Below are 24571 nucleotides of genomic sequence, written 5' to 3' on the forward strand. Positions count from 1 at the left end.
CAGATGATAAAATGTCTGGATTCCATTGTTTTATAATATTGCAGACCCTACTCTGCTTAGTTCAGGTCAGTGATCAGATTCATGCATTTACGTCAAGGATCATTTAACAGAAAAGTGTACAGTACTTGAAATTCAAGGCGCTTCGCGCCCTTCTTTCTAGGCTTTTAGGGCGCTTCGCGCCCATCTTCTATTTAAATTGTGAACATGTTCTTTTTGTTTACATTTTAAAACAAAGAAGAAAAAAATTTTGCGGATTTTTAAAAAAAGATTCGCGGATTTTCAAGATTTTAAATTTTTTACAAAATTAAAAACCTTTAAAACACATTTTTTAAAATTTGTATCATTCACAAACCTTCCCTGTGGTCTCGTGATGTTTGGCCGTTTTGACGTTTATTGGACACAAACAAACAAACAGACAAACAGACAAGCCAAATTTATATATAGATACGATGTACACTGTACATTGTATACTGTACAATGTACAGAAAAATAATAAAATATTTAGAAATAGATCTTTCCTTGAACCCAGAATAGTATTGTACCAATCTCAAAATAAAAGAATAAATAAAGGAATTGAGTCTTTGCCACAAACTCGGATTTTTAAATCCCAATTTCTTTAAAACCAAATGTCGTAGAACGTAGGTATTTCAAACTATGAATTCTAGTGGATCAAACAAGTATAAATTTGAAATATGAAAGGTTTGCATCATCTTGTTGTTGAGATTTGGGTATTACAAAATTGGGATTTGTGGCAAAAACTCAATTCCTTTATCCTGGATAATTGTTTCGAATATTCACAGATGCTGAACACATTCATTTTACAGAAAAACATTTTTAAATGTTATTTTCATTAGATTTTTAATATCAATAGCTTGCTCTTAAAATTATAAATATAATATAAAAATTTGAAAATTGAAGATTATCTTTAAAAATGTAAAAAATTATTGACGGAGATGGAAAAATTCATTTTGTTGTGGTTTATCATTAAATTTTTGTAAATAGACATTAAAGTAATATGATCTAAATTCTAGATTATAGTGTACGGATTTGAAACTCCTCAAATTCATTATGGTGGGTGGACTCCACAAGTAGATAGGTTAATATTTTAAACAAACAATGTTTATTTTATACAACTACTTAAATGATATTCTCTTTTTAAAAACCATTTTTTAATTAAAATATAAAAAAACGAAATTAATAAAGCTTGAATTAGATGATTAATTATACATACTATAGAATTAATTATTAATCACGGTCTAGTAGAAACCAAATTAAATGCCTCAGAGTTATTGTATTTGAATTATTCCTTTTCTGATAATGTCCCTTTGATAAATTAAAAGTTAAATGCTCAAGCTGGCACATCTAATCAAAACTATGAATGAAACCTAAATAATTCCACTTTATACTGCATTTTAATCTCCTATATATAATTTCCACATTAGTCCATGCAAAGCCACATCAAGTCATTCGAAGTTTGAAATATCCAAGGTATATACAACATCAGTTTGCAAAGATATAGGGATTACCAGACTAAAACTTGCGGCGAGTTTTATCTTTCTTTGATTTCAATTTCAGTGATCAAGTCTACAATCTGATTGATGGACGAGAAGTAGTTGGAATTCACAATGATCGTCGTATTGACAATCTTAATGAAGATCTAGATGATCTAAACTGGGTCTACGTTGATGATTATCCTATTGATTTATCTAAACCTACAGATGATCTAGAGAGGAAAATGATAAATTTTAAAATAGCTCTGTAAAAAACATAAAGAAACAGATTTATTCATTTTTTTTGATGGAACATCGTATTATATTTCAAATGAATAACATATAGTATTAAAGCCGTTCTAAATCTGGATTAAATAAACCTCCTTTGTGATATACTGGAGCATTAAAATGTGTTATAAAGTTTATATAATCAAAGTTTATATCTTGTCGTTTTTTTTTTCATTTGAGTTGGTTATAATAATTTTTATAATTTATCCCGAAACAATCAAGATTTGAGTTGAAGTCAAATGAAAGAAAAGATAGTTACCAACCTCTGTTAAACCAACTACCCGGAGAATTCGAGAATAAAGCAATCCGACCCAACCAAGATGTATCTCTAAACCTTGTTTACCAATCTAACAGTTTGACGAAAAACGTTCCAGAGAAGGGTTGTTATGTTCAAACACAGTGCAGGTAGAAATAATCATAAAATGAAAATATTTTGAAGATATTTTTATTTGTGTTTGTTTCAGTGCCAGTTGTGGTGTTGGGTTCAAGTTACAGATACCAAGTCAAACACATGGATGTGCCTCATTCTCTATGCAGGTAAAAAAATCAATCAATCAGATTTATTTAAATTTTAACAGTTAAAAGAAAAATTAATATACACATGGCCATATACATAATTCTTTACCCCTTGTTTTGATTTATGTCTTAAGATGGATTGCAGCAATTGATAAAAAGCCGGTTTTGGATTCATTCCTTGAAGGAACTGATTACTCGCCTTTAACTTTAATTTGTATTCCTTATATTTGCAGCCTGATGTTGTAAATACCTGATATTCAAAAATGTGAACATACGATTATATCTAATAGTTAATAGTTATATCTAAGGGTTACACCATCTGGTTGTATAGATATAGGGATTAAAAAACTAATAATGCGAGTCATAATTTCATTTGCCATGAAATTTAATTATATTATTTATTGATTCTTTGTATATGTATTAAGTGATATCCTGCAAGACCTTGCCATGTGGATTATTCATTGATTCTCTGTACAATAGGTGGTTCCTGCAATCTAGGACCTTGCAGTGTAGATTATTCAATGATTCTCTGTATAATAGGTGGTTCCCTGCAATATAGGACCTTGCAGTGTGGATTATTCATTGATTCTCTGTATAATAAGTGATACCCTGCAATATAGAACCTTGCAGTGTGGCTTATTCATTGATTCTCTGTATATTAGGTGGTACCCTGCAATATAGGACCTTGCAGTGTGGATTATTCATTGATTCTCTGCATAATAGGTGGTACCCTGCAATATAGGACCTTGCAGTGTGAATTATTTATTGATTCTCTGTATATAAGGTGGTTCCCTGCAATATAGGACCTTGCAGTGTGGATTATTCATTGATTCTCTGTATATAAGGTGGTTCCCTGCAATCTAGGACCTTGCAGTGTGGATTATTCATTGATTCTCTGTATAATAGGTGGTACCCTGCAATCTAGGACCTTGCAGTGTAGATTATTCATTGATTCTCTGTATATAAGGTGGTTGCCTGCAATATAGGACCTTGCAGTGTGGATTATTCATTGATTCTCTGTACAATAGGTGGTACCCTGCAATCTAGGACCTTGCAGTGTGAATTATTTATTGATTCTCTGTATAATAGGTGGTACCCTGCAATAAAGGACCTTGCAGTGTAGATTATTCATTGATTCTCTGTATAATAAGTGGTACCCTGCAATATAGAACCTTGAAGTGTGAATTATTCATTGATTCTCTGTATAGGTGGTTCCCTGCAATATAGGACCTTGCAGTGTGATTTATTCATTGATTCTCTGTATAATAGGTGGTACCCTGCAATCTAGGACCTTGCAGTGTGAATTGCCAGTGGGGAGTTTGGCAACAATGGTCTTCATGTGCTAGAAGGTTAAAACACAAATATTTGAATTTATTTTCAGTTAGCACATTTATCATTAACGTCGTCTCATGCCTACCTATTTTGTATTAATTCTATTATTTAAGGCAGAAAGAATTGATTTGATTAGATTTAATTTGATTTCTTTTTTTCTACAGTGAAACCCTCAATAACGAATACATCGAAAGAATTCATCAAATGTCGTATTCTTCACTTTCTGATAATGGAATGTTGCAGATATTTAGTTTATAAATTAAATGATTATATGGAACTCTTTAAAACTGTTCCCGCATATTCATGGCTATTTATTTATTTTCGCAAATACTGAAATTTACGTAAAATAGTATAAAACTCATTGAAAAATTGTCAAGACGACATTTGATAAATTCTTCCGATGTATTCTTTATTAAGGGTTTCACTGTACATTCCTTTTTATCAAATACAAGATGTCCCAATAATCAGTAAAGCTTTTCAATCAAGAAAAGTTATAATCCTGAAGAGTGAATTTTACCTTCAGGAGACGATTTTAAAGGGACTGTAAAGGAAAATTAAAGGGAGTATAGGCTTAAACCTGAGAATATCAATTATATTTATGAAAAATGAAACATTAATAAATTCAAATGATAATAGGAGCAAACTTGAGTTTCTAAGACTCCTCTTGGATATCGTTGTTTTCAGATCTATTGCGTATTTGTTGAATATGATCTATTTAATACCACGAATATTTTAACAAAATCTTAAATATATACATTTTGGTTTAATTTTGACACAATCAATTTCTCGAAACAGAACATCAGACAGAACTCTTCTTTAAGTCTCAACTCTCAATCAACTCCTGAGATGATACTCAGGTTTCAGCCTATACCCCCATTAAATTTTCCTTTACAGTCCATTTAATGCCATCACTTATTTACAATGTTTATTGGAACACTGTGCATGAATAAGGAGAGACAATATATGAATGTAACATGCTATTTTTAAACTTTGCTTTTAAGAGGTTGTATTTAATACACCAGCAGAAAACAAATGTCGTCTTATATAAAATGACGTTATAATTTTTGCTTAGGGAGGATTCAACCTGCAGCCAAGGACGGTTTCGAACTCGAGTTCGACAAGTTGAAGGAGAAGGAGAACAGTGTTCAGGAGAATCCTCCGAACAAAGGTTCTGCTATACACAATCTTGCCAAGGTAAAAAAAACATGGTTCAAAAGAACAAATAACTATTTAAGTTAAATAAATACTTTTGAAAAAGTTGAATATTTACTAAATGTAATTTCTAAACTTTTTGTTTAAAAGGTCATTTATTATGAGTATGGAGATGTCGTCGTTTTTCTATCCAAAATTATTCAAATCCAGGATATTTTCCTAACGCTGGCCATTTGGGAAATTTCCTAACGAATTGACTAGGGTTGCCAAATTCTAATAATTGATAATCAGGACTACCTGGAGTTCCAGGTACTCCTGGAGCTGGTGGTTCACCAGGTCGAGATGGTTCTCCAGGTGCCCCTGGTCTACCAGGTTCACGAGGCCCCCAAGGGTTTGCTGGAAACTCAGGTTAATATAATCATGAAAGTTTTAGATCTTTTTGCACATACGTCATACAAAGGCTATACAAAAACACAAAGGATCAAAATTTAAATTCAATTTCTAGGATTTAACAAAAACCTTTTTTTATCTTGAGGTGTATTTAACGATAGCTTTTTTCAATTATAATGTGTAAAACGTGCGTGATATAAACATTGTATGTTTGTTTAATTGCACTGAATGTAATTTTTAAAGACAATTTTAATATAGAAGATGTATTTCAGGTATAGTTGGAACCCCTGGAAGTCGGGGTAAAGATGGTAGTAGAGGAGTTTCTGGTTCTCCAGGTTCTCCTGGAATAACAGGGAAGGACGGAGCTAACGGAGCTGACGGGCCCCTAGGTCCAATAGGTCAGCAGGGAATTGTGGGTGAGTGGGGAAAGGTTGGGCCTGTTGGACCTCCAGGAGAGACAGGTCCTCCTGGTCCTCTAGGAGCCCCCGGAGAGGACGGAAAAGATGGTGCTCAGGGTCCGCCAGGACTACAGGGATATTATGGAGGTCAAGGACATCCAGGACATCAAGGACCAACTGGTCCAAGGTAAATTATACAAATATTTGTAATGATTTGAAATAATTATGAATAACTGTCTTTTTCTTAAAAATGTCGTTAAAAGATTTCCGAAATAATATAAAATTGTAATTTAGACCGTGAAAATTGTTTCATGACACTTTAAAAAACTGATTTATAAAAAGTTGTTGTCTACTCTAACTGTTTTTTAGTGGAGAGCAGGGTCTACCTGGACCTAATGGAGATAGAGGAGTACCTGGGGTCAAAGGTAAATATCTTACACTGCAGCATTCCATCATCAGTAAGTTAAGAATACGACGACATTCTATAAATTCTTCCGATGCTTCTATATTTGAACTTAACTGTATAAAAAGTTATTAGATTATTGAGTATATTTGATGTTGTTTCAAAGCAACTAGCAACTACTAGACACTTAAAAATTCACTAATGTAATGAAATGGGTCTGTTTACATTTTACAATTAGCTGTGTCTCATGCTCATTGGACTTTTTAAAGTTATAGCTTGATTCCAAAATTCGTCTTACTATTCCAGAGTTTTTTGGTTATCACTGTATGACCAGAGAAAAACAAATCAATAATTATCTTCTGTTTAGGGCAACCTGCAGCTGAGGAGGATGTTTCTAGTGATTCTACTTATTTCCAACCAGGTGGGGGAATATATTTAAAAAAGATTAAATATACAGACCCGGGTTTAGTTACAACCTTGTTTAATGATGGAAAAATGTTCAACCAGATCTTGTTTTTTTAAGTGATTGCATTTTGCACTGTATTAAATTTGCAAATGTACTGGCTGATGAGTTTATGTCAAACTGCGTTTTAATGCTTTCTTAAGATGGGTCTTATTATTCTAAAATTAAATGATTTTTATAGAAACCTTTGTTTTAGAAACACCATATCCAAAACCACCAGTGACTATAAGGTACGCTATCTCTACCCTTGTTTAATTTTTAAAAATCAATTTTGAAAATTATAGCTTTTTGTTTTTTTTTCCAGAAATTCTAAACCAGCATTTTACCCAAAAAGAAGAAATGACAATAACTTGGCGGAACGAAGACCTTTAACTGACAACACAAGATTTCCAGTTCCCAACCCAAGACTCCCATCCAACCTGCAGGAGCAGCCGTATCCAGTTCCTAACCCAAGACTCCCATCCAACCTGCAGGAAGAGCAGTATCCAGTTCCCTACCCAGGACTCCCTTCCAACCTGCAGGAAGAGCAGTATCTAGCTCCCAACCTAAAACTCCCATCCAACCTGCAGGAGAAGCACTATCTTCAGAATAAGAGACAATCAAACCAGAACCAAATCCAATCTGAACCGAAGCCTAAACCTAAATCTACAAGATTAAGAAAGCATCGTAAATCTACGGAAGCGGATCGTATAAAGAGTTTAAATATGATTAAATCATTATTTGGATAGTATTGTTAAAACTTTATACATGCAAATGATTAATTTATTTCTATTTTTTGAGGAAAATAAGAAAGATAAAGATACATCAAATAAAGAAGGGTAGCTAGAGATTGAAAATAGATAGAAGTTGAGAAAGCTAGAGATAAAAGTTGCGCTAAGCTTGAGATTGGAGAGAGTTGTCTGAGTTGTCTAAGATCCTTTCTTCTTGCATCATTATGCAGAAGGAACCTAGGTGAGCAGTGAGTCAGCCATCTTACAATATATATAATTTACAATACATCCAGGATAAAATACATTTTCATACACAATACATTCAAGATACAAAACATTTTTATTCAGAATATATTCAGGATATAAGACAGTTTATATACACTACATACAGGATACAATACATTTTCAAGCACAATACATCCAGGATACAAAACATTTTTATTCAGAATACATTCAGGATATAAGACAGTTTATATACACTAAATACAGAATACATTACATTTTCATGCACAATACATCCAGGATACAATACATTTTCATCCAGGATACAGGATACACTACACCTACTACATACCAAGCATACAGTATACACAATTACGAATATGATACAGTCTTTCTGCACACCACAGACATAGAATACAGAACACAATAAACTTCTATATCCACGTATACAGGATACAGAACACAATAAAACTTCTATAACCACATATACAGGATACAGAACACAATAAACCTTCTATACACCACATATACAGGATACAGAACACAATAAACCTTCTATAACCACATATACAGGATACAGAACACAATAAACCTTCTATTACCACATGTACAGGATACAGAACACAATAAACCTTCTATATCCTCATATACAGGATACAGAACACAATAAACCTTATATAACCACATATACAGGATCCAGAACACAATAAACCTTCTATAACCACATATACAGGATACAGAACACAATAACCTTTTATAACCACATATACAGGATACAGAACACAATACACCTTCTATGTCCACATATACAGGATACAGAACAAAATAAACCTTCGATACACCACATATACAGGATACAGAACACAATAACCTTCTATAACCACATATACAGGATACAGAACACAATAAACCTTCTATGTCCACATATACAGGATACAGAACACAATAAACCTTCTATACACCACATATACAGGATACAGAACACAATAACCTTCTATGTCCACATATACAGGATACAGAACACAATAAACCTTCTATAACCACATATATAGGATACAGAACACAATAAACCTTCTATGTCCACATATACAGGATACAGAACACAATAAACCTTCTATTACCACATATACAGGATACAGAACACAATAAACCTTCTATACACCACATATACAGGATACATGATACACTATACCTTTCCAAACTTCACAGTCCAGAAAAGTCATTTAACAGAATGGAAACTGTTTGATCGTTATATAATTTGTGTTATAAACAAATTATTTTCAGTGCCGATGAATTGTCCAAAAAAAGGCTAATGAAGGAAGCGATGAAAATGGCGAAGCATAAAGGTTTGTATTTCTAATCACTAAGCGGTGTTACTCGTACAAATGTACAATGTAAACTTTACTTAGTTCATTGTACAGTATGTATACCGAAACTGTGTACTTTTAATCATAAATCGTTCACTATTTCTTATACACCATGCACCACACATTTACACTCCATAAGCTGTAAATTGTACACTTTACACAGTAAACTGTACACTGTAAACTGCACACTGTAAACTTTACACTGTGCATGTACACTGTACACTGTACACTGTAAACTGTACACCTTAAACTGTAAATGTAAACTGTACGCTGTAAACTGTACACTGTACAATTTAAACTGTACACTGTAAACTGTACACTGTAAACCGTACACTGTAAACTGTATACTGTAATTAAAGTGTACACTATAAACTGTAAACTATACACTTTACACTGTAAACTGTAAACTGTATACACTGTAAAGTGTACACTGTAAACTGTACACTCTAAACTGCACAATATACACACACTGTAAACTGAACAAATACAGTATAATTAAAACGGTAGACTTGTGTTAAAAATGTACAAAATAGTTCAAAACATATTTGATTATCCTATTTTGAAGACGACGTTAAACCCATCTTTTACCAAAATCATTGTTGATGAATTTGGATTAAAGAACTTAAAGAACCTAGACCAAACAAACAGTAGCTTAAATGATGTTTTTCGCCTTGAAAATATTTGATAATGTTTCTCTTCATTTGCCAAAGCTAGAAACAAGTAATACAGCTGCAGAGAAAAACTACGTGCAGTCGTCTCGAACTTTAAAGATAATCCTGTGCCTTAAATTAAAATGGTCTATGCAATGGGAAATAATTTCTTTATTATTGATTTAATTAATGATATGTTTCTAATGGTCCCTATACATTAACAAATTAATTATGATTACATTTTTTTAAATCAATTAAACCAAATGTGTTTTATGATCAAAAAATTCGCGTCCTTCTTTTATTTCAACTTTAAATTGTGTCTCTATCTGTGAGCATAATCTCTTTGTACAATATAAAACAGTAACAAAAGTTCGCAGATTTATAGTATTTGTTCAAGCATTTACAAAATTTTACAAAAATCAAAAACTTTTGGGCACACGACATTTGGGTCTGATAAGTTTTGCCGTTTTGATGTTTATTGGATACAAACACCCTAACAGACTATCAAAGTATATATATGTATAGATGAATAGTGAATATGTTTAGATATTAAGCAGATAGATCCATTGGTTGTTGATTATGCAGCAACTAAGCTACAGGCTGGAATCAGGTTTTTAAAATTAAAATAAAATGTTACGATCAGACCCAAAATACTGTGGAATAGTAAGACGATATTTAAACATTCATGATTCTTATGAATATTTAAAACTGTTTTAAAGCAAATAGTTTTACTACAGTTGCAGTTGAAAACAAACTTAATAAACTTAATGGGTCATGTGTCAACTGCACAATTAATGTAATTCTTTTTGTTGTTCTTTGGACTATTCGAAGTCATAAGTTAAGTCTAACAGTCGCCTTCCCATTCCACAATTTTATAGGTCTTACTGTATTCATGCTTAACATTCACTCGAACAGACCTAAATAATAAATTCGCCATAAAACAAGGTTACCATCTTAGGACGAGGAATATCATAAAGGGAAGCATTAAATATAAATTCTGTACAGTCGTCTCTGAAGTCTTATTTTTTGTGGGATACCCTGAATCAGATTTAATACTACAGGGTGTCCCAAAAAACATGGGAATTCAATGACGAATTCGATATCGTCTTTTCAAATAATTCTTTGATTTAGTATAGTGATACCTACTGAGAAAGCTGTAATCTGTAAGAGTTTCGTCTGCTATGTTCACATTTTGTTTGTTTATGTTTTGACTGCAACCGGTTGTACTTAGTAAAACAAGAAAATTACAGTATACAAACACAGTGAACTTGTCCGTATTCACTGTTCATCTTGCGGAGACATTATACACACATCTTTGCAGTCTTTTACCCTTTTAATTAAATAAACTCTAGCAGACATAATAATATTATGGCTTTTGAAATTAGGTATTACAATGCTAATTCATAACAAAGACGATATCGAATTCGTCACTGAATTCCCATGTTTTTTGGGACACCCTGTATAAAAGCTTAAAATACATTTTGCGGGCCAAAAACATGATGAAAAAGATTGTATATCTTTTATAGCTTTTTATTGATAAAAATATCTTGAACTTAATTTAAAATTTCTTTTTTAATCCGGTTAATTTTTAAACACAAATACTTAGCTCAACCTCTATTTTTTAGTCTCTTTATCTTTGAAATCTGCTACAATGAAGACGACTTTCTATTTCAGCGTTGTTTTCCAACCAACTTTTTTCAAATGACAAGTTCAAAAGTAAACAATGAGCTGTTTGTTTGAAAGTATGATAAAAGAAATGAAAAATCAAAGTCGAAAGTAGTCTTCCTTGTATTCATATATACGACGACGACTGTGTATAAACTCGTGCACGATATATTGGAAGAATTTAGAATATATTTACTTTTACGTGGATAAGATCCGTTGATTCATATTTATCCAGTCTGTTTTTTTGAAAATAAATTCAAATGTCGTCGTCGTTTGATGCAAACTTTTCAGGAAAATTAATGATTGTTGCTACCAGAGAAAAAGTTTTTAAATAGGTTTAGAATCCATTTCATAAACATTGTTAGATTTTTATTCAATTATATTTTTTTATTTCAGAGGCTATCTGACCAGAAAGGGATTAAAGAAATAAAAAAGAAAGCTTGCTACTAAATGAACATTATTTCCTGCTACACTGTACCAATGAAAGAAGTTTTTTAAAAACCTGTTCATTGTCGATGTTTATTAATAAGAATAAAAATCATAACTATTTAATTTAATTTCCTTTATTTTTGATAATCGTTATACATTGAGCAAATTTTTATTTATATTTTTGATAAAAAATTAGTTTCTTGGGAGTTTTGCAGTTTGAAGAAATACTTTCTTCTGAAGCATCGCTATGTCCATCACTGTGTGCTCCTAAGCAATTATAAATAAACTACAGGTTAACCCAGAACTCCGGAGCCATCGAAAGAATTTAAAGAACGTCGTTTTAACAATTATTCAATGGGTGCTAAACCATAATGCTAAGTCTGCAGTAATTGTATGTAAAAATAAATAAATGGCTAAAAAATATGCAGGAACAGTTTTAAAAAGCTCCATATGATTATTCAATTAAAAAGATAAATATCTTCAGCATATGTTCAGTAGGTTTAGAAAACGAAAATCTTTAAATATCTTCGTTGTCTGTAGGTAAGAGACAACTTATCACACCGGACTAACGAGGGCATTCGGTTTCTTCTATTTGCATTCAAATCACGTGTTGTTGTAATTCAACAACTAGTAAACTTCAGGGTTGACTTTCTTATACTTTTGTGTTTTAAAAGCAAAACGTTTTAAGAGAGAAAATCTTTGAAAATCATATTTGATATGTCAAATTGTGATCGAAAGTCACCGTTCTCTCGGTTAAGACCAAACCGTTAAATCCGCGTGATATTTATTGTACATTAGTAAACAGTATAAAATTGAATGAAAGTAGTCTTTGTTTTTTTTATTTTTAAATGAAGCAAGTCTAGTTTTTTGTAATGGAAATGACTGTTTATCTCAGAAAACGTTCAGGGTCAGAATTTGATGAATTTGAGCTAGTTCTACATCTAAACCATTTATCTTGAATCTGTCCTAGGGTAAATTTGGCCCTAGGGCACATTTTGAGAGGTTAGACAAATCACAAAATCCTTACAGAAAACAAAATAAAGATACGTATTATTTCTTTTATTATTTTTACTGTTGTTATCATACTTAGACTTGCCCTTGCTCATGTACAGAGAGAATCAGAAAACTGTGGAATAGGAATACTACATCAAAGCAATAATTAATTGAAGGTGTAGTTACTTGTTGCCGTGTCTTATGTTCATTGGAATATTCAAAGTCAAAACTTGAGTCTAAAGTCGTCTTCCTATTTCGGAATTTCATGGCTCTCCCTGTACTAATTACCATGTTTCATGTCAATAAAGAAATCTATAGTAAGTTAATCAAAATTTAATGCTGTATACTAACCAATTGATAAACTAAATACGACGATGCTGTAGTTAGATACTATAGTTAGATGCTATAGTTAGATGCTGTAGTTAGATGCTGTAGTTAGATGCTGTAGTTAGATGTTATAGATAGATGTTGTAAAGTTAAATGCTGTAGTTAGATGCTGTATAGCTAAATGTTTAGTTAGATACAGTAGTTAGATGCTTTAGTTAGATGTTCTAGTTAGTTGGATGCTTTTGTTAGATGATGTAGTTAGATATAATTTCAAGATAGAAAAATCTTCCTAGACACAACTCAGATACAGGTTCGGTAAACTTTAGTTGGAACAGTGGTACCGTAGTAAATCTGATATGTAACTTTTTAAATGGTTGTAGCAGTGGTACTGTAGTAAATCAGACATGTACCTTTTTAAATGGTTGGAACAGTGGTACTGTAGTAAATCTGATATGTAACTTTTTAAATGGTTGTAGCAGTGGTACTGTAGTAAATCTGACATGTACCTTTTTAAATGGTTGGAACAGTGGTACTGTAGTAAATCTGACATGTAACTTTTTAAATGGTTGTAACAGTGGTACTGTAGTAAATCAGACATGTAACTTTTTAAATGGTTGGAACAGTGGTACTGTATAGTAGTAAATCTGACATGTACCTTTTTAAATGGTTGGAACAGTGGTACTGTAGTAAATCAGGCATGTAAATTTTTCAACTGAGTGTCAAATTAAAATACGTTGACAGTCCCTTTAACAGTTGCTTATTCGTACTCTTATAAAACAAAAAACATATTAGCAGGTGTTTTTTTTTTATTTTCAATATGTTAATGTTTCATAAGTCCTTTGTTTCATAAATGCATTTATTATTTCTTATTATGTTTGATATGTTTATCATATGATAAATATGTGCTGTCAATGTTTGATATGTTAATCGTATGATAAATATGTGTTGTCAATGTTTGATATGTTAATCATATGATAATGATATGTGTTTTCAATGTTTGATATGTTAATCATATGATAATGATATGTGCTGTCAATGTTTGATATGATAATCGTATGATAACGATATGAACTATCTATCTTGATCATGTCAATTATCAAATTTTTCATTTCATCACTGAATATGTTAGATACCTGTGATAGACGTAGATACGGGGAAGATTAGAAGGTGTTTTACCCCTGAAATAGATTTATATCATGTTTGTTTTTAAAATGAATTTAGGCGATCTCAAAAATTATATGAAAATATTAAAACTAGATGGTTTAGACGTTAGAGGGGTAATAGGTGTAATTAGTAGAAATAATTTGGATAGAATATATTTAATTAATGTAATAAATAGGATGAATTTAATAAATTTAATAAATTACATTAATAAGACGAGTGCATTGGATATATACAATAAATAGGATTAATGTAATACATTGGATGAATCGAAAAAATAGGATAAATGTAATAAAAAGAATGAATGTAATAAATAGGATTAATGTAATGAATAGGCTAATTGCAATAAAAAGAATGAATGCAATGGATGTAATAAATAGGATAAATGTAATATATATCTAGAATGAATTTACAATTAATTATAAATATATGTTTCCTATACCTATTACGCAATTTGCAGAAAAATCGCATTTTATTAATTCCTTTGTTCATTTGTACATTAAAATAGAGATAATAGGAAAATTCTGAATATTCTAACTAATATATATATAATGACAATAAGAACTAAAAACAATGACAGATGAGAAAACATATTATATTCCAACCTGTATCTATGCTTTTCTCCCAGAGTAACACTTGCAGGAGAGGGTTTAGCAAGATAGTTAGACCAAGAGCTGGCCTAGAAATATAATAATTAGATAATACAAAAAATTATCAACACAAAAATATTACTGCTTTACAAGGAAGTTCAGGGAATTTTACTTTGCCAAAGGTACCCAAGACCAAGAGTTTAGTGAGGGGTGTTTGTAGGCAAAACACTGGTCGAGGGAACCCGTAGTAAAGCAAAATTTTAATGTGCAGAAGAGTAATTAGATAACAAAAAAATAAATAATCAGATAATTAATATACGATCAAACAACTTAAATAATTTGATGAAAATTAATTATACATACAGAATATGATAATTAAATAATCAAATAATATTTGAATAATTAAATAATAATTAGATAATTAAATACTTGATATAGATATTTGACAATTAGAAAACAAGATAGTTTAACAAAAAGCCTCTCTAACAATATGTTGATTAGGTAATCAAATAATTAAATATTAATAAAAATGTTTAACGAGTTGCTTCCTTATTAATTAACAGATAAAGTATCTTGACACTAATCACCAAGCCGTGAAAGATAAATATTTCAAGAAAGATAATACTCTTAAAAATGCCGTATCTGTCAGTTTAGAAGATTTGTGTGAAATTTAAATTCTTTAAACGACGCCATTTTTTTTCCATATCTTAATTTAATCAATCTTTATTTATCTAAATGAAATACTTAGAAAAAAAGTTATAAAAAAAAGTAATAATTGTTGAATTCAATGGCAGTTCTGAAATTTAAAGCAGGTGGGGGGGGGGGGGATAAAAATAAGCGCGGAAAATATTTGTACTTCCCCCCTCCCCCCCCCCCCCCCCCCCCCTCCTTTCAATTACAGGAAAAGTGAAATTTTCAACTTAAAAAGGCAAAGATAAATATTTCCCCTAATGTTTAACAAAATAAAAATAGTTCAATTTACCCCCCCCCCTTTCTCCTCATTCCCCCCTCTTACTAATAACAGTGCCATATACCTCATCATTCCTTTATTGACAAGAATTATACAGAATAATGAAATGTACCCATTCCTCTGAAAGCTTCAGTGGAAAATGCTGCCCTCCCCCCAGCTCTAATGCAAGCTCTAATGTAAAAATTTCTAAGCATTTTGAAAATTACTCCCTTCAAAGAAGCAAGTTCTTTATTGCTAGAATTGTACATGTTTAGGGCTACAAAAAAGTATATTTGATTTATTGATGTAAAATTGATGGTCAAGGTGTTGCGACACTTTAAATTCGACTCAATCTTTAAAACTGATGCAAGTTTTAATAGCAGTCTTGATCAATCTGTACATTATATAGACCAAAACACGATTGAATACAAAACTGAAGAAACCGAACCTACCTGACCCTATGGTTGTATATACGTAAATAACTATCCCTTTTAAATATAAATATCTAAACAGTCCCTTTAAAACTCTATTTTATGTGTAATCATGATAAAAAGAGAAAAGAATAAAGTTTACTTAAAAATTGGATTTTTAATCTGTGTGTTCCATTCATTCTTTTATATTGGGATGTCCTTTCTTCATTTAAATACATAAATGCACATCTTATATTATCTATAAATAAACTTTGTTTAGGTCACTCTATCCCCGCAGTAAATTTGAATTCGAACAGGACCTGCCCAATTTGTACCGGCCTGCCAGATAACAGCGTGTACTGACCCGATCCTGCGGTACAATACGTCGCCCTAACCAGACTAACATATGACAGGGGTCAATTTTCTTGGCTTAGTCCCGTGAGAGGGCTATCTATGACAACTCCCATGGCGCGTTCAGACTTTTTACAGTACCCGGCCTAATCCTAGGCCTATTTGACCGACCCCACTGGCTTAGTCCACCGTGAGGTATCTGTTAGTTTGTATCCAATAAACGTCAAAACTGCTGAACCGGTCGATAGGGCACAAATTTTTTGTGGGACCTCGGCGTAACCCCAGGGAAGTTTTAAGGATGTTCAAATTTTCCAAAATTTGCTTCTAACAAAATTCGTTTTAAAAATTGTTGAAAATCCACTAAATTTTTTTGAAATAGGCGACTTTTTTCATTTTGTTTGAAAATGTATCCAAAGAGAACATGCTCAAAATGGAAATGGAAGATGGGCTCGAAGCGCGCTAAAAACATAGTGTTCTTATATTAGGGTCCTTTTAAACACTTCGTTTATTGTGGTGAAAAGATTAGAGCAGAAATGTTCTATATTTATATATACAGGGTGTCCCACGAAACATGACAGTTGTTTAATAAGTTTGAATGTCGTTTTACATATACCATATTATGATATTAAAGTTTTTTGCAGTTTATTTCGCTAAAAAAAATCTTTTTCTCAAATATATTTTACTTTGAAATCAATTTTACTATAATATGACTCCCTGCACAATATTTTTTTATTGTCTTGGTATCAATCAATATAACAAATTATGGAAGAAGACATTCTAAATAGTTCATCCACTGTCATGTTTCGTGGGACACCCTGTATGTATGTATTTAAAAAAATGAAATTTCTCTAAACAGTTGAAAGTTTACAGCAAAATAGCTTTATTTAAGCTTTATATAAATTTTCTCCCGTTTAAATATATCTACATTTATTTATATGTAAATATTTCAACAGTTTACCCTCTTTAAAAACTCTATAATTATTGTGTAATGGGATGAAAAGATTAAGAGTTGAAACGCTCTTTAAAATGTTTAAGTTCTAGTGCAGAATTCTTTTATTTGAGGTATGTTACCTGTCTAAATATATATATGTGTATGTATTGTAAGAGAGTAATTTCTTAAAATAGAAGCTTTCTAAAATACTATAATGAACGACAATTTCAATACATGCATGTTAACGACACATTGTAATGATAAAGAAAGAAATATTTAAAGATTAACTTATAGAGATGAAAGTCAAAAATTGCAAAAATTGTCCTCATTATAATAAATTATAAAAAATCTTTCAATGGCTTTATTGAACATTATTGTTTGCGGAGAAAAAAAAACCTTCATTTATGTTTAATGTAGATTTTTTTTTGTGTATTTTGCTGAATTGAAACGTGTGAACATTCTTGAACATTCTTGATAGAGAAGAAAAGTCTTTAAAAAAAGAGGTGCGGTGATTAGTGTGTTCCTTCCTATTCTCCTTTTTCTTCATTTTATCTACTTAAGAAAGAATGTAGTGGAATGTAAATACTAGGGGTTACTGTGGATAATGGAGGGTGGAAATTTTAAACGTTTAGAGTAAACAATTTGCATAACTTTGCCGAACACGTTGTTAGATTCACAATGAAACTGTTCATGCTCAAATCAAATCACATCATATATTTTGCTGTAGTAAACGTAATAATAAATTAAGCCATATTTAAAAATAATTGAAATTATTGCAGCAAGGGGTGCTCAGATGGCTTAAAGCTGTTTTCCTATTGAAATTATATTCTTAATATTAAACAAATTCATTGTAATCTATATAATAAAACGAGACAATAGTATATATGTTCACTCTGGCCGGTCAAACGGCTGGACCGACTGGGCTGAAATTTGTTTTAGACACTCATGGGTAGCCTGGGGGTGAAAAAATTAGCAAAGGGTCTTAACCCATTCTAGTTGACTATAGTAGACTTTGACATCCACCATTAGTACAGGGTCTTAACCCATTCTAGTTGACTATAGTAGTCTTTGACATCCACCATTAGTAAAGGGTCTTAACCCATTCTAGTTAATTGTAGTTGATTTTGACATCCACCATTAGTAAAGGGTCTTTCCCATTCTTGTTGACTGTAGTAGACTTTGACATCCACCATTAGTAAAGGGTCTTAACCCATTCTAGTTGACTGTAGTTGACTTTGACATCCACCATTAGTAAAGGGTCTTAACCTATTCTTGTTGACTGTAGTAGACTTTGACATCTACCATTTGTAAAGTGTCTCAACCCATTCTAGTTGACTATAGTAGACTTTGACATACACCATTAGCAAAGGTTGTGAACCCATGAAACTTGTTAACTATAGGTCTACTATAGTTAACGAGAATGGGTTCACACCCTTGTTGACATCTACCATAAGCAAAGTGTGTAAACCCATTCTCGATCAATGTAGGGTTTCCACGCAAGTGGATATTATTTGGTTGCACTTGCGATCTCTGTAATTTCGCGTGCATCCGCAGAATTCCAGGCAACAGAATTGCGATTGGAAACCATGGTTCAACGGCATAAATAAAATGAACAGTTTTAGAAGCTTTTAAGCATAACAATCCAAATATTAATATCTAATGTTTAATAACATTAATGTGATGTTTTAATTTCCCCATATTCCCCTAGGGGACGCTTTTTTATGTGACACATCTTTTAAGGCCTTTAGCTCAGTTTTAATATTTAGGATGCTTTCTTCTCCCTAACTAACTGTTCTTTTTAATGTTCTGAATATGTTTTAATTGTTCCTCATGTGTTCCTCATTAAAATGTACAGAGGACATAACATACATACATACATACATACATAAAACATAAAAAAAATGTCAGCGGACTCCGCGAAATAATTTTCAAATTGTGTAAAAACTAAAAAGTTATCGATTGTTACTTTTATTGAAACAAGTATTACTATTTTCAAACATCGCTTTAATATGATGAGACAGAAATTACTTCTGTTCTCAAATTATCCAAACAGTGCCTTTCAGACAGACGACAGATATCTCAGTGGATTCTCACATGAGGGGAGGAAGGCCAGCCACAACAATTTCTCGTCCGAGCCACATTCTCCTCATTTTCTCGTCCGAGCCACCTGGGAATCCTCGTCCTTCGATTATTTGTGTTAAAAAGTTTCAAATTCTTGAAGATAAAACTATTTTTTTTAAATCTGGCCACGTTTGGGCATAAAATATGGATGGAATAAAGTATTGCAATGATTTTATTGCAATTTAAATCTTCAAACCCATAAGAATGATGTCAAACTTTATTTAGGTAAATTTGTAATCTCTTCTGCCTCCGTAATTGCTAACCTTTGTGATATGAAATAAATAGCAAAATATTCGGCATACCTCTGTCCATCATTTCCCCATGGAACCACCCGGAAAAATCTATGGTTTTCACTATAGTTAACAAAAAAGATTGAAGTTCATTCTATAAACTTGGAATTATTTGCGGCATTCTACTCCAGGAACATCTGAAAATGCGCGTAAAAAAGGTGAACATTTTTAAAGACATTAAACTTGAAACCTTTAATTCAATGGAAACTTTCTTTTTCGATTTACAAAAATTTGATATTTCATTTATGCCCTAACGTGGCTTTATTCTTAAAAAGATGGTTTTATCTGGAAGGATTAGACACTTTAAAAAAATAATATTGAAAGGACGAGGATTTCGAGGTGGCTCGGACGAGAAAATGTGGAGAATGTGGTTGGCCTTCCTCTTCTCCTCACATTGAATCAAAAAATATTCAGATCTCATGACACGCCTAAATTTCTAGCTTGAAAACAGAACAGCATATTTTTCTTCTAAGTTAGTTATGTACTAATTGTTGACAAATAAGGAAAAAATGAAGAAAAAAAACTTAATTTTCTGAAATTGTCTGAAGAAATAATCACTCAACAAATATTTGAAAAGTATCCAAAGATTTGTCTAAAATACAAATTATTCAAATATCAGTATCTGGAACCGGAAATAGATTATTCAAATATCAGTATCTGGAACCGGAAATAGATTTTTTCGGGGACATATCTAGACAGTAAACATGAATAAATCGCCAATTTTCCGTCTAAAAGATGATGTTCAATGTTCACATATTTCAAAATATAATTTAGCTAATCTTATCTGGCCAGATTCATAAAACTAATAATATCTTGTATCCTGTATATCTAATATTTATCTTGTATTCTGTATATCTAATATTTATCTTGTATCCTGTATCCAGTATTTCTAACATCTACCTTGTGTTCTATAATCTATATCCTATATCTCTAATCTATCCTGTATCATGTATTCATAATATCTATACTGTATTCTATATCCTGTATCTCTAATATTTACCCTGTCTGTATCCTGTATCCCGTATCCCGTATTAATAATATATAACTTTTTTTCTGTATTCCGTATCTCTAATATATATTCTGTATACTCTCTAATATCTAAACTGTATTCTGTATCTCTAATATCTACATGTATTTCTAATATATATTCTGCATTCTGTATTCTGTATAATGTATTCTGTATTCTGTACTCTGTATTCTGTATCTTAAATCCTGTATTCTGTATCCTGTATCCTGTATTCTGCATTTTGTATCTCTAACATCTACCTTGTGTGCTATGTCTATTTTGTATCTCTAATATCTATTCGGTATCCTGTATCCTGTATCTCAAATATCTACCTTGTGTGCCATATCTAGCCTGTACTATGTATCATGTATCTCTAATAAGTACCTTATAAGCTGTATCGTGCGGTACACTCGGATCATTACACTGTTTCCTAGACCATCTGTTCTCTACCATTGCCTGAATCATGTTTAATGAATAATGATATATTATCTTTTTCGGAAAATAAAATTATTATGACTCATTTAAATAAATATTTGTTAAAAATATACGTTAAATCTTGAATCCCAATAAATTTGAAATTTGAACTATGTATTTTTAAGTTCTAACCGAAAATCGTTTCAATGTTATTTAGAAGCACCGTCGTGTTTTGAAAACTGAAATATTTCAAGTGTTCTGTACCTTAAATATTTTCTGTTTTCTCTACCTAAAATATTTCTAGTTTTCTCTATCTGAAATATTTCTAGTTTTCTCTACCAGAAATATTTCTAGTTTTCTCTATCTGAAATATTTCAAGTTTTCTGTACCTGAAATTTTTCATGTTTTCTCTACCTGAAATATTTCAAGTTTTCTCTACCTAAAATATTTCTAGTTTTTTCTACCTGAAATATTTCTAGTTTTCTCTACCTGAAATATTTCAACTTTACCTGAAATATTTCAAGTTTTCTCTACCTGAAATATTTCAACTTTACCTGAAATATTTCAAGTTTTCTCTACCTGAAATATTTTTAGTTTTCTCTACCTGAAATATTTCAAGTTTTCTCTACCTGAAATATTTCTAGTTTTTTCTACCTGAAATATTTCAAGTTTTCTCTACCTGAAATATTTCTAGTTTTTTCTACCTGAAATATTTCAAGTTTTCTCTACCTGAAATATCTCATGTTTTCTCTACCTAAAATATTTCAAGTTTTCTCTACCTGAAATATTTCTAGTTTTCTCTACCTAAAATATTTGTAGTTTTCTCTACCTGAAATATTTCAAGTTTACCTGAAATATTTCAAGTTTTCTCTACCTAAAATATTTCTAGTTTTCTCTACCTGAAATATTTCTAGTTTTCTCTACCTGAAATATTTCAAGTTTACCTAAAATATTTCAAGTTTTCTCTACCTGAAATATTTCTAGTTTTCTCTACCTGAAATATTTCAAGTTTTCTCTACCTGAAACTGTCGCTTAAGTCGACCAAGATCAGTGGAATTGAAGGCGTGGAGATCCGTCAAGGGTAGATTACTGAAAATAAAAAACTGATTACTTGACTTAATTTCTAACTTTCTGTTCCCGTTATCTGTTTGGGCCCCAAAACCTACTGACAAACATAGATTTCACTTGTCCAAGTGGTAGGGGGGGGGGGGGCTAAGCCCCAATTGCCCCCTCTGCCTTTCATTTGTGTATTATGAAATAAATCTAAGATCAAATAATCAGAAAGTGTTCTGAGCACCTAGTATTGTATGTACATAGGATTAAACAGCCTATGGTAATACATTAATGTCCGGTATACAGTCTGCACAAAACCAATAAATTTCCCTCCAATACTTTACTCACTTTACTCCACATATATTTGGAAAATTTTATTCGAAATATATTTGTTTTCGCTCTTTTCAATATTAGGATAAACTTTTACTCTTTTTTAATCAAAACCTGACAATAAAATTTATTAAATAATAAAATGTAGGCAAATACTTTTAAACCATTTGAACCATTTTAAATACTTAAACTACTCTGGTCACAGATCACATAAATCTTTAAAAGAATTTTAATATTTTAATGTTATAAAAGCAATTTCAAATTGAAAGAACTGATACATATGTTTAAAGAAAAAGCTGTTTCCAATGTTTGAATTTTGTAGCCGTTTTTTTTATTTAAATTTTTTAGCGATTTCAAAGGTTACAGTCAAGGTTTTTGTCTTTCAACATTTTGGATATCTCTTTTTGCTCTCATCTTTTTAATATCTTAAATTAAATTTTTTAATTCTCTGTATGTTTTCCATTTTTTCGGATTGGTTTCCAGGCAAAAAAAAAATTATTTTAAGAAGTAAAAAAAAGCTAATTTTAAAACAAAATAACAAATAAGTCCGAAAACCATGTATTTGCTAAAATACACCAATTTTTAAAATGCAATTATAAAAATAAAAAATAAAAAAGACAATTTGACCGGGAAAGAGTTTTCACTTTTCGACAAATCTTATTTTTCAGTGTTTACTCATTAATAGGTGTAAAGGGAAATAACGATGGTTTTCGGACTCATTTGTCATTTTGTTTTAAAATTAGCTTTTTTACTTCTTAAATCTTAAAACAGATAAAATATTTTTTTATCCGGAAACCAATCCGAACAAATTAAAAAACTTACAGAAAATTTGAAATTTGAAGTAAAAATTTAAGAAATTAAAAAATCAAAGCAAAATGAGATATCCGAAATGAAGAAAGAGGCCTTATTCCGCGACAAAATACTGAAGTGTAACCTTAGAAATCGATAAAAAAAATTTTTTTTAAATGGCTCCAAAATTCAAAAATTGGAAACAGTTTTTTTATAAACATATGTATAAGTTCTTTCAATTTGAAATTGCTTTTATAACATTAAAGTATTAAAATTCTTTTAAAGATTTATGTGATCTGTGACCAGAGTAGTTTAAGTATTTAAAATAACTAGCCATGACTTTGTTCATTAGAAAATATTTGCAACATTTTCTTCTTTTTTCCTTCATTACAGATTTCAAACATTCGTGTTTAAACGAAAACTGCAAGGAAACAAATCACTAATCTATATACGTTGTACAACGCCTGATCTTGATATTCATTGTGTAAACTTTTGATTTGAATTGATAAAGAGTTTAATCCGTGAAAAAATAACAGCTAAATCATGTACATTCGGAAGTAATTAGCTTAATCCATTGGACTACAAAAGAAGCCGATAAGTATCTTTTACAAAGAGATTACCAATTCAAAAGTTTTGACCTCTAATCTTCTCACCCTCAACTAAGCTTTCGGTGTGTACTGCAGTGATTTGCAGTACACTGACCGAAGATATAGCGGGTTTTGGTGAAGATTGTTTTTGTTTTGTATTTTTACCTGACAAACTCGTCAAACATTGGTTCTCGTTCATATATAGACTTCGTTTTTCCCCTGTAGTAGTCAGAGTTTGCTTTATACTGAGAAACAGACCTAAAATATTTAAATTCAACTATGAAAGAACTTCCAAGCGAGGGTTTACACGAAATGATTTTATTTTTAGAGCAAAATTTGCACCATTTTCGAGCAAAAGTTTTTTTTGCGAATTTTTGCGCATGAAACGCAATGAGTTTTGCGATATTTTCTTAGCACAAAATCGAAAGTATTACGCAAAAAGTAACTTTTTAAGCAATTGACGAAGTTGAAATTTTAAGCATAGAATTAAACAACTGAAGATTTATTCAACTATTACATACAAAAAAAAATTATAAACAAAAAACGTATGATTAAACTACTCTTAAAAAGTACAAACTAAGGGACCAAAATTAGTCAAATAGAAATAGACTGACTGAGAAACTTGGCAATATTTAAATCCTATTAACTAAATTTCAAGTGACCCTCCATGCAAAGGTGACAATGCTCAATTCACAACGGTACCTTTAAAAACTGCCTGATCTAGCATGAATTATATTCTTAAATTTCAATTCTACAAAAAGGTAGCCTTAAGGCTACCAATGCAAAAGGCATTC

At 31.2% G+C, this 24571-nt stretch overlaps 2 protein-coding genes across 2 annotated transcripts in view; one reads left to right on the forward strand and one right to left on the reverse strand.

The window, feature by feature from the left end:
* Window positions 1–11598, forward strand: LOC111701041 (collagen alpha-1(XXVII) chain). The gene is made up of 16 exons (XM_023472157.1): window positions 1–65; window positions 1032–1096; window positions 1576–1731; window positions 2001–2183; window positions 2243–2315; window positions 3564–3643; window positions 4699–4820; window positions 5070–5186; window positions 5441–5753; window positions 5936–5991; window positions 6337–6390; window positions 6629–6662; window positions 6737–7383; window positions 8649–8710; window positions 9928–9991; window positions 11443–11598. Exons 1-13 carry the CDS (start codon window positions 12–14, stop codon window positions 7158–7160), a joined length of 1731 nt encoding a protein of 576 aa, XP_023327925.1. The 5' UTR covers window positions 1–11; the 3' UTR covers window positions 7161–7383; window positions 8649–8710; window positions 9928–9991; window positions 11443–11598.
* LOC111701042 (uncharacterized) overlaps window positions 11599–24571 on the reverse strand; it is a 17100-nt gene continuing 4127 nt past the window's right edge. The window contains exons 5-10 of the mRNA XM_023472158.1: window positions 23943–24035; window positions 22038–22107; window positions 20989–21060; window positions 14562–14635; window positions 13929–13973; window positions 11599–11742 (exon numbers count right to left, since the gene is read on the reverse strand). Coding sequence (XP_023327926.1) covers window positions 11730–11742; window positions 13929–13973; window positions 14562–14635; window positions 20989–21060; window positions 22038–22107; window positions 23943–24035 — 367 coding nt within the window. The 3' untranslated portion in view covers window positions 11599–11729. The remainder of the gene's footprint in view (window positions 11743–13928; window positions 13974–14561; window positions 14636–20988; window positions 21061–22037; window positions 22108–23942; window positions 24036–24571) is intronic.

The sequence above is a fragment of the Eurytemora carolleeae genome, unplaced genomic scaffold (genome assembly GCF_000591075.1).
Source record: "Eurytemora carolleeae unplaced genomic scaffold, Eaff_2.0 scaffold443, whole genome shotgun sequence".
Lineage (NCBI taxonomy): Eukaryota > Metazoa > Arthropoda > Copepoda > Calanoida > Temoridae > Eurytemora > Eurytemora carolleeae.

Bases quoted from the DNA above. Each gene is read 5' to 3' on its own strand.
- LOC111701041 (XM_023472157.1), top strand. From the start codon at position 12: ATGTCTGGATTCCATTGTTTTATAATATTGCAGACCCTACTCTGCTTA. The intron at 4,821-5,069 runs GTAAAAAAAACA...ATTGATAATCAG, and splicing joins CTATACACAATCTTGCCAAG to GACTACCTGGAGTTCCAGGT. The intron at 5,992-6,336 runs GTAAATATCTTA...TCTTCTGTTTAG, and splicing joins AGGAGTACCTGGGGTCAAAG to GGCAACCTGCAGCTGAGGAG.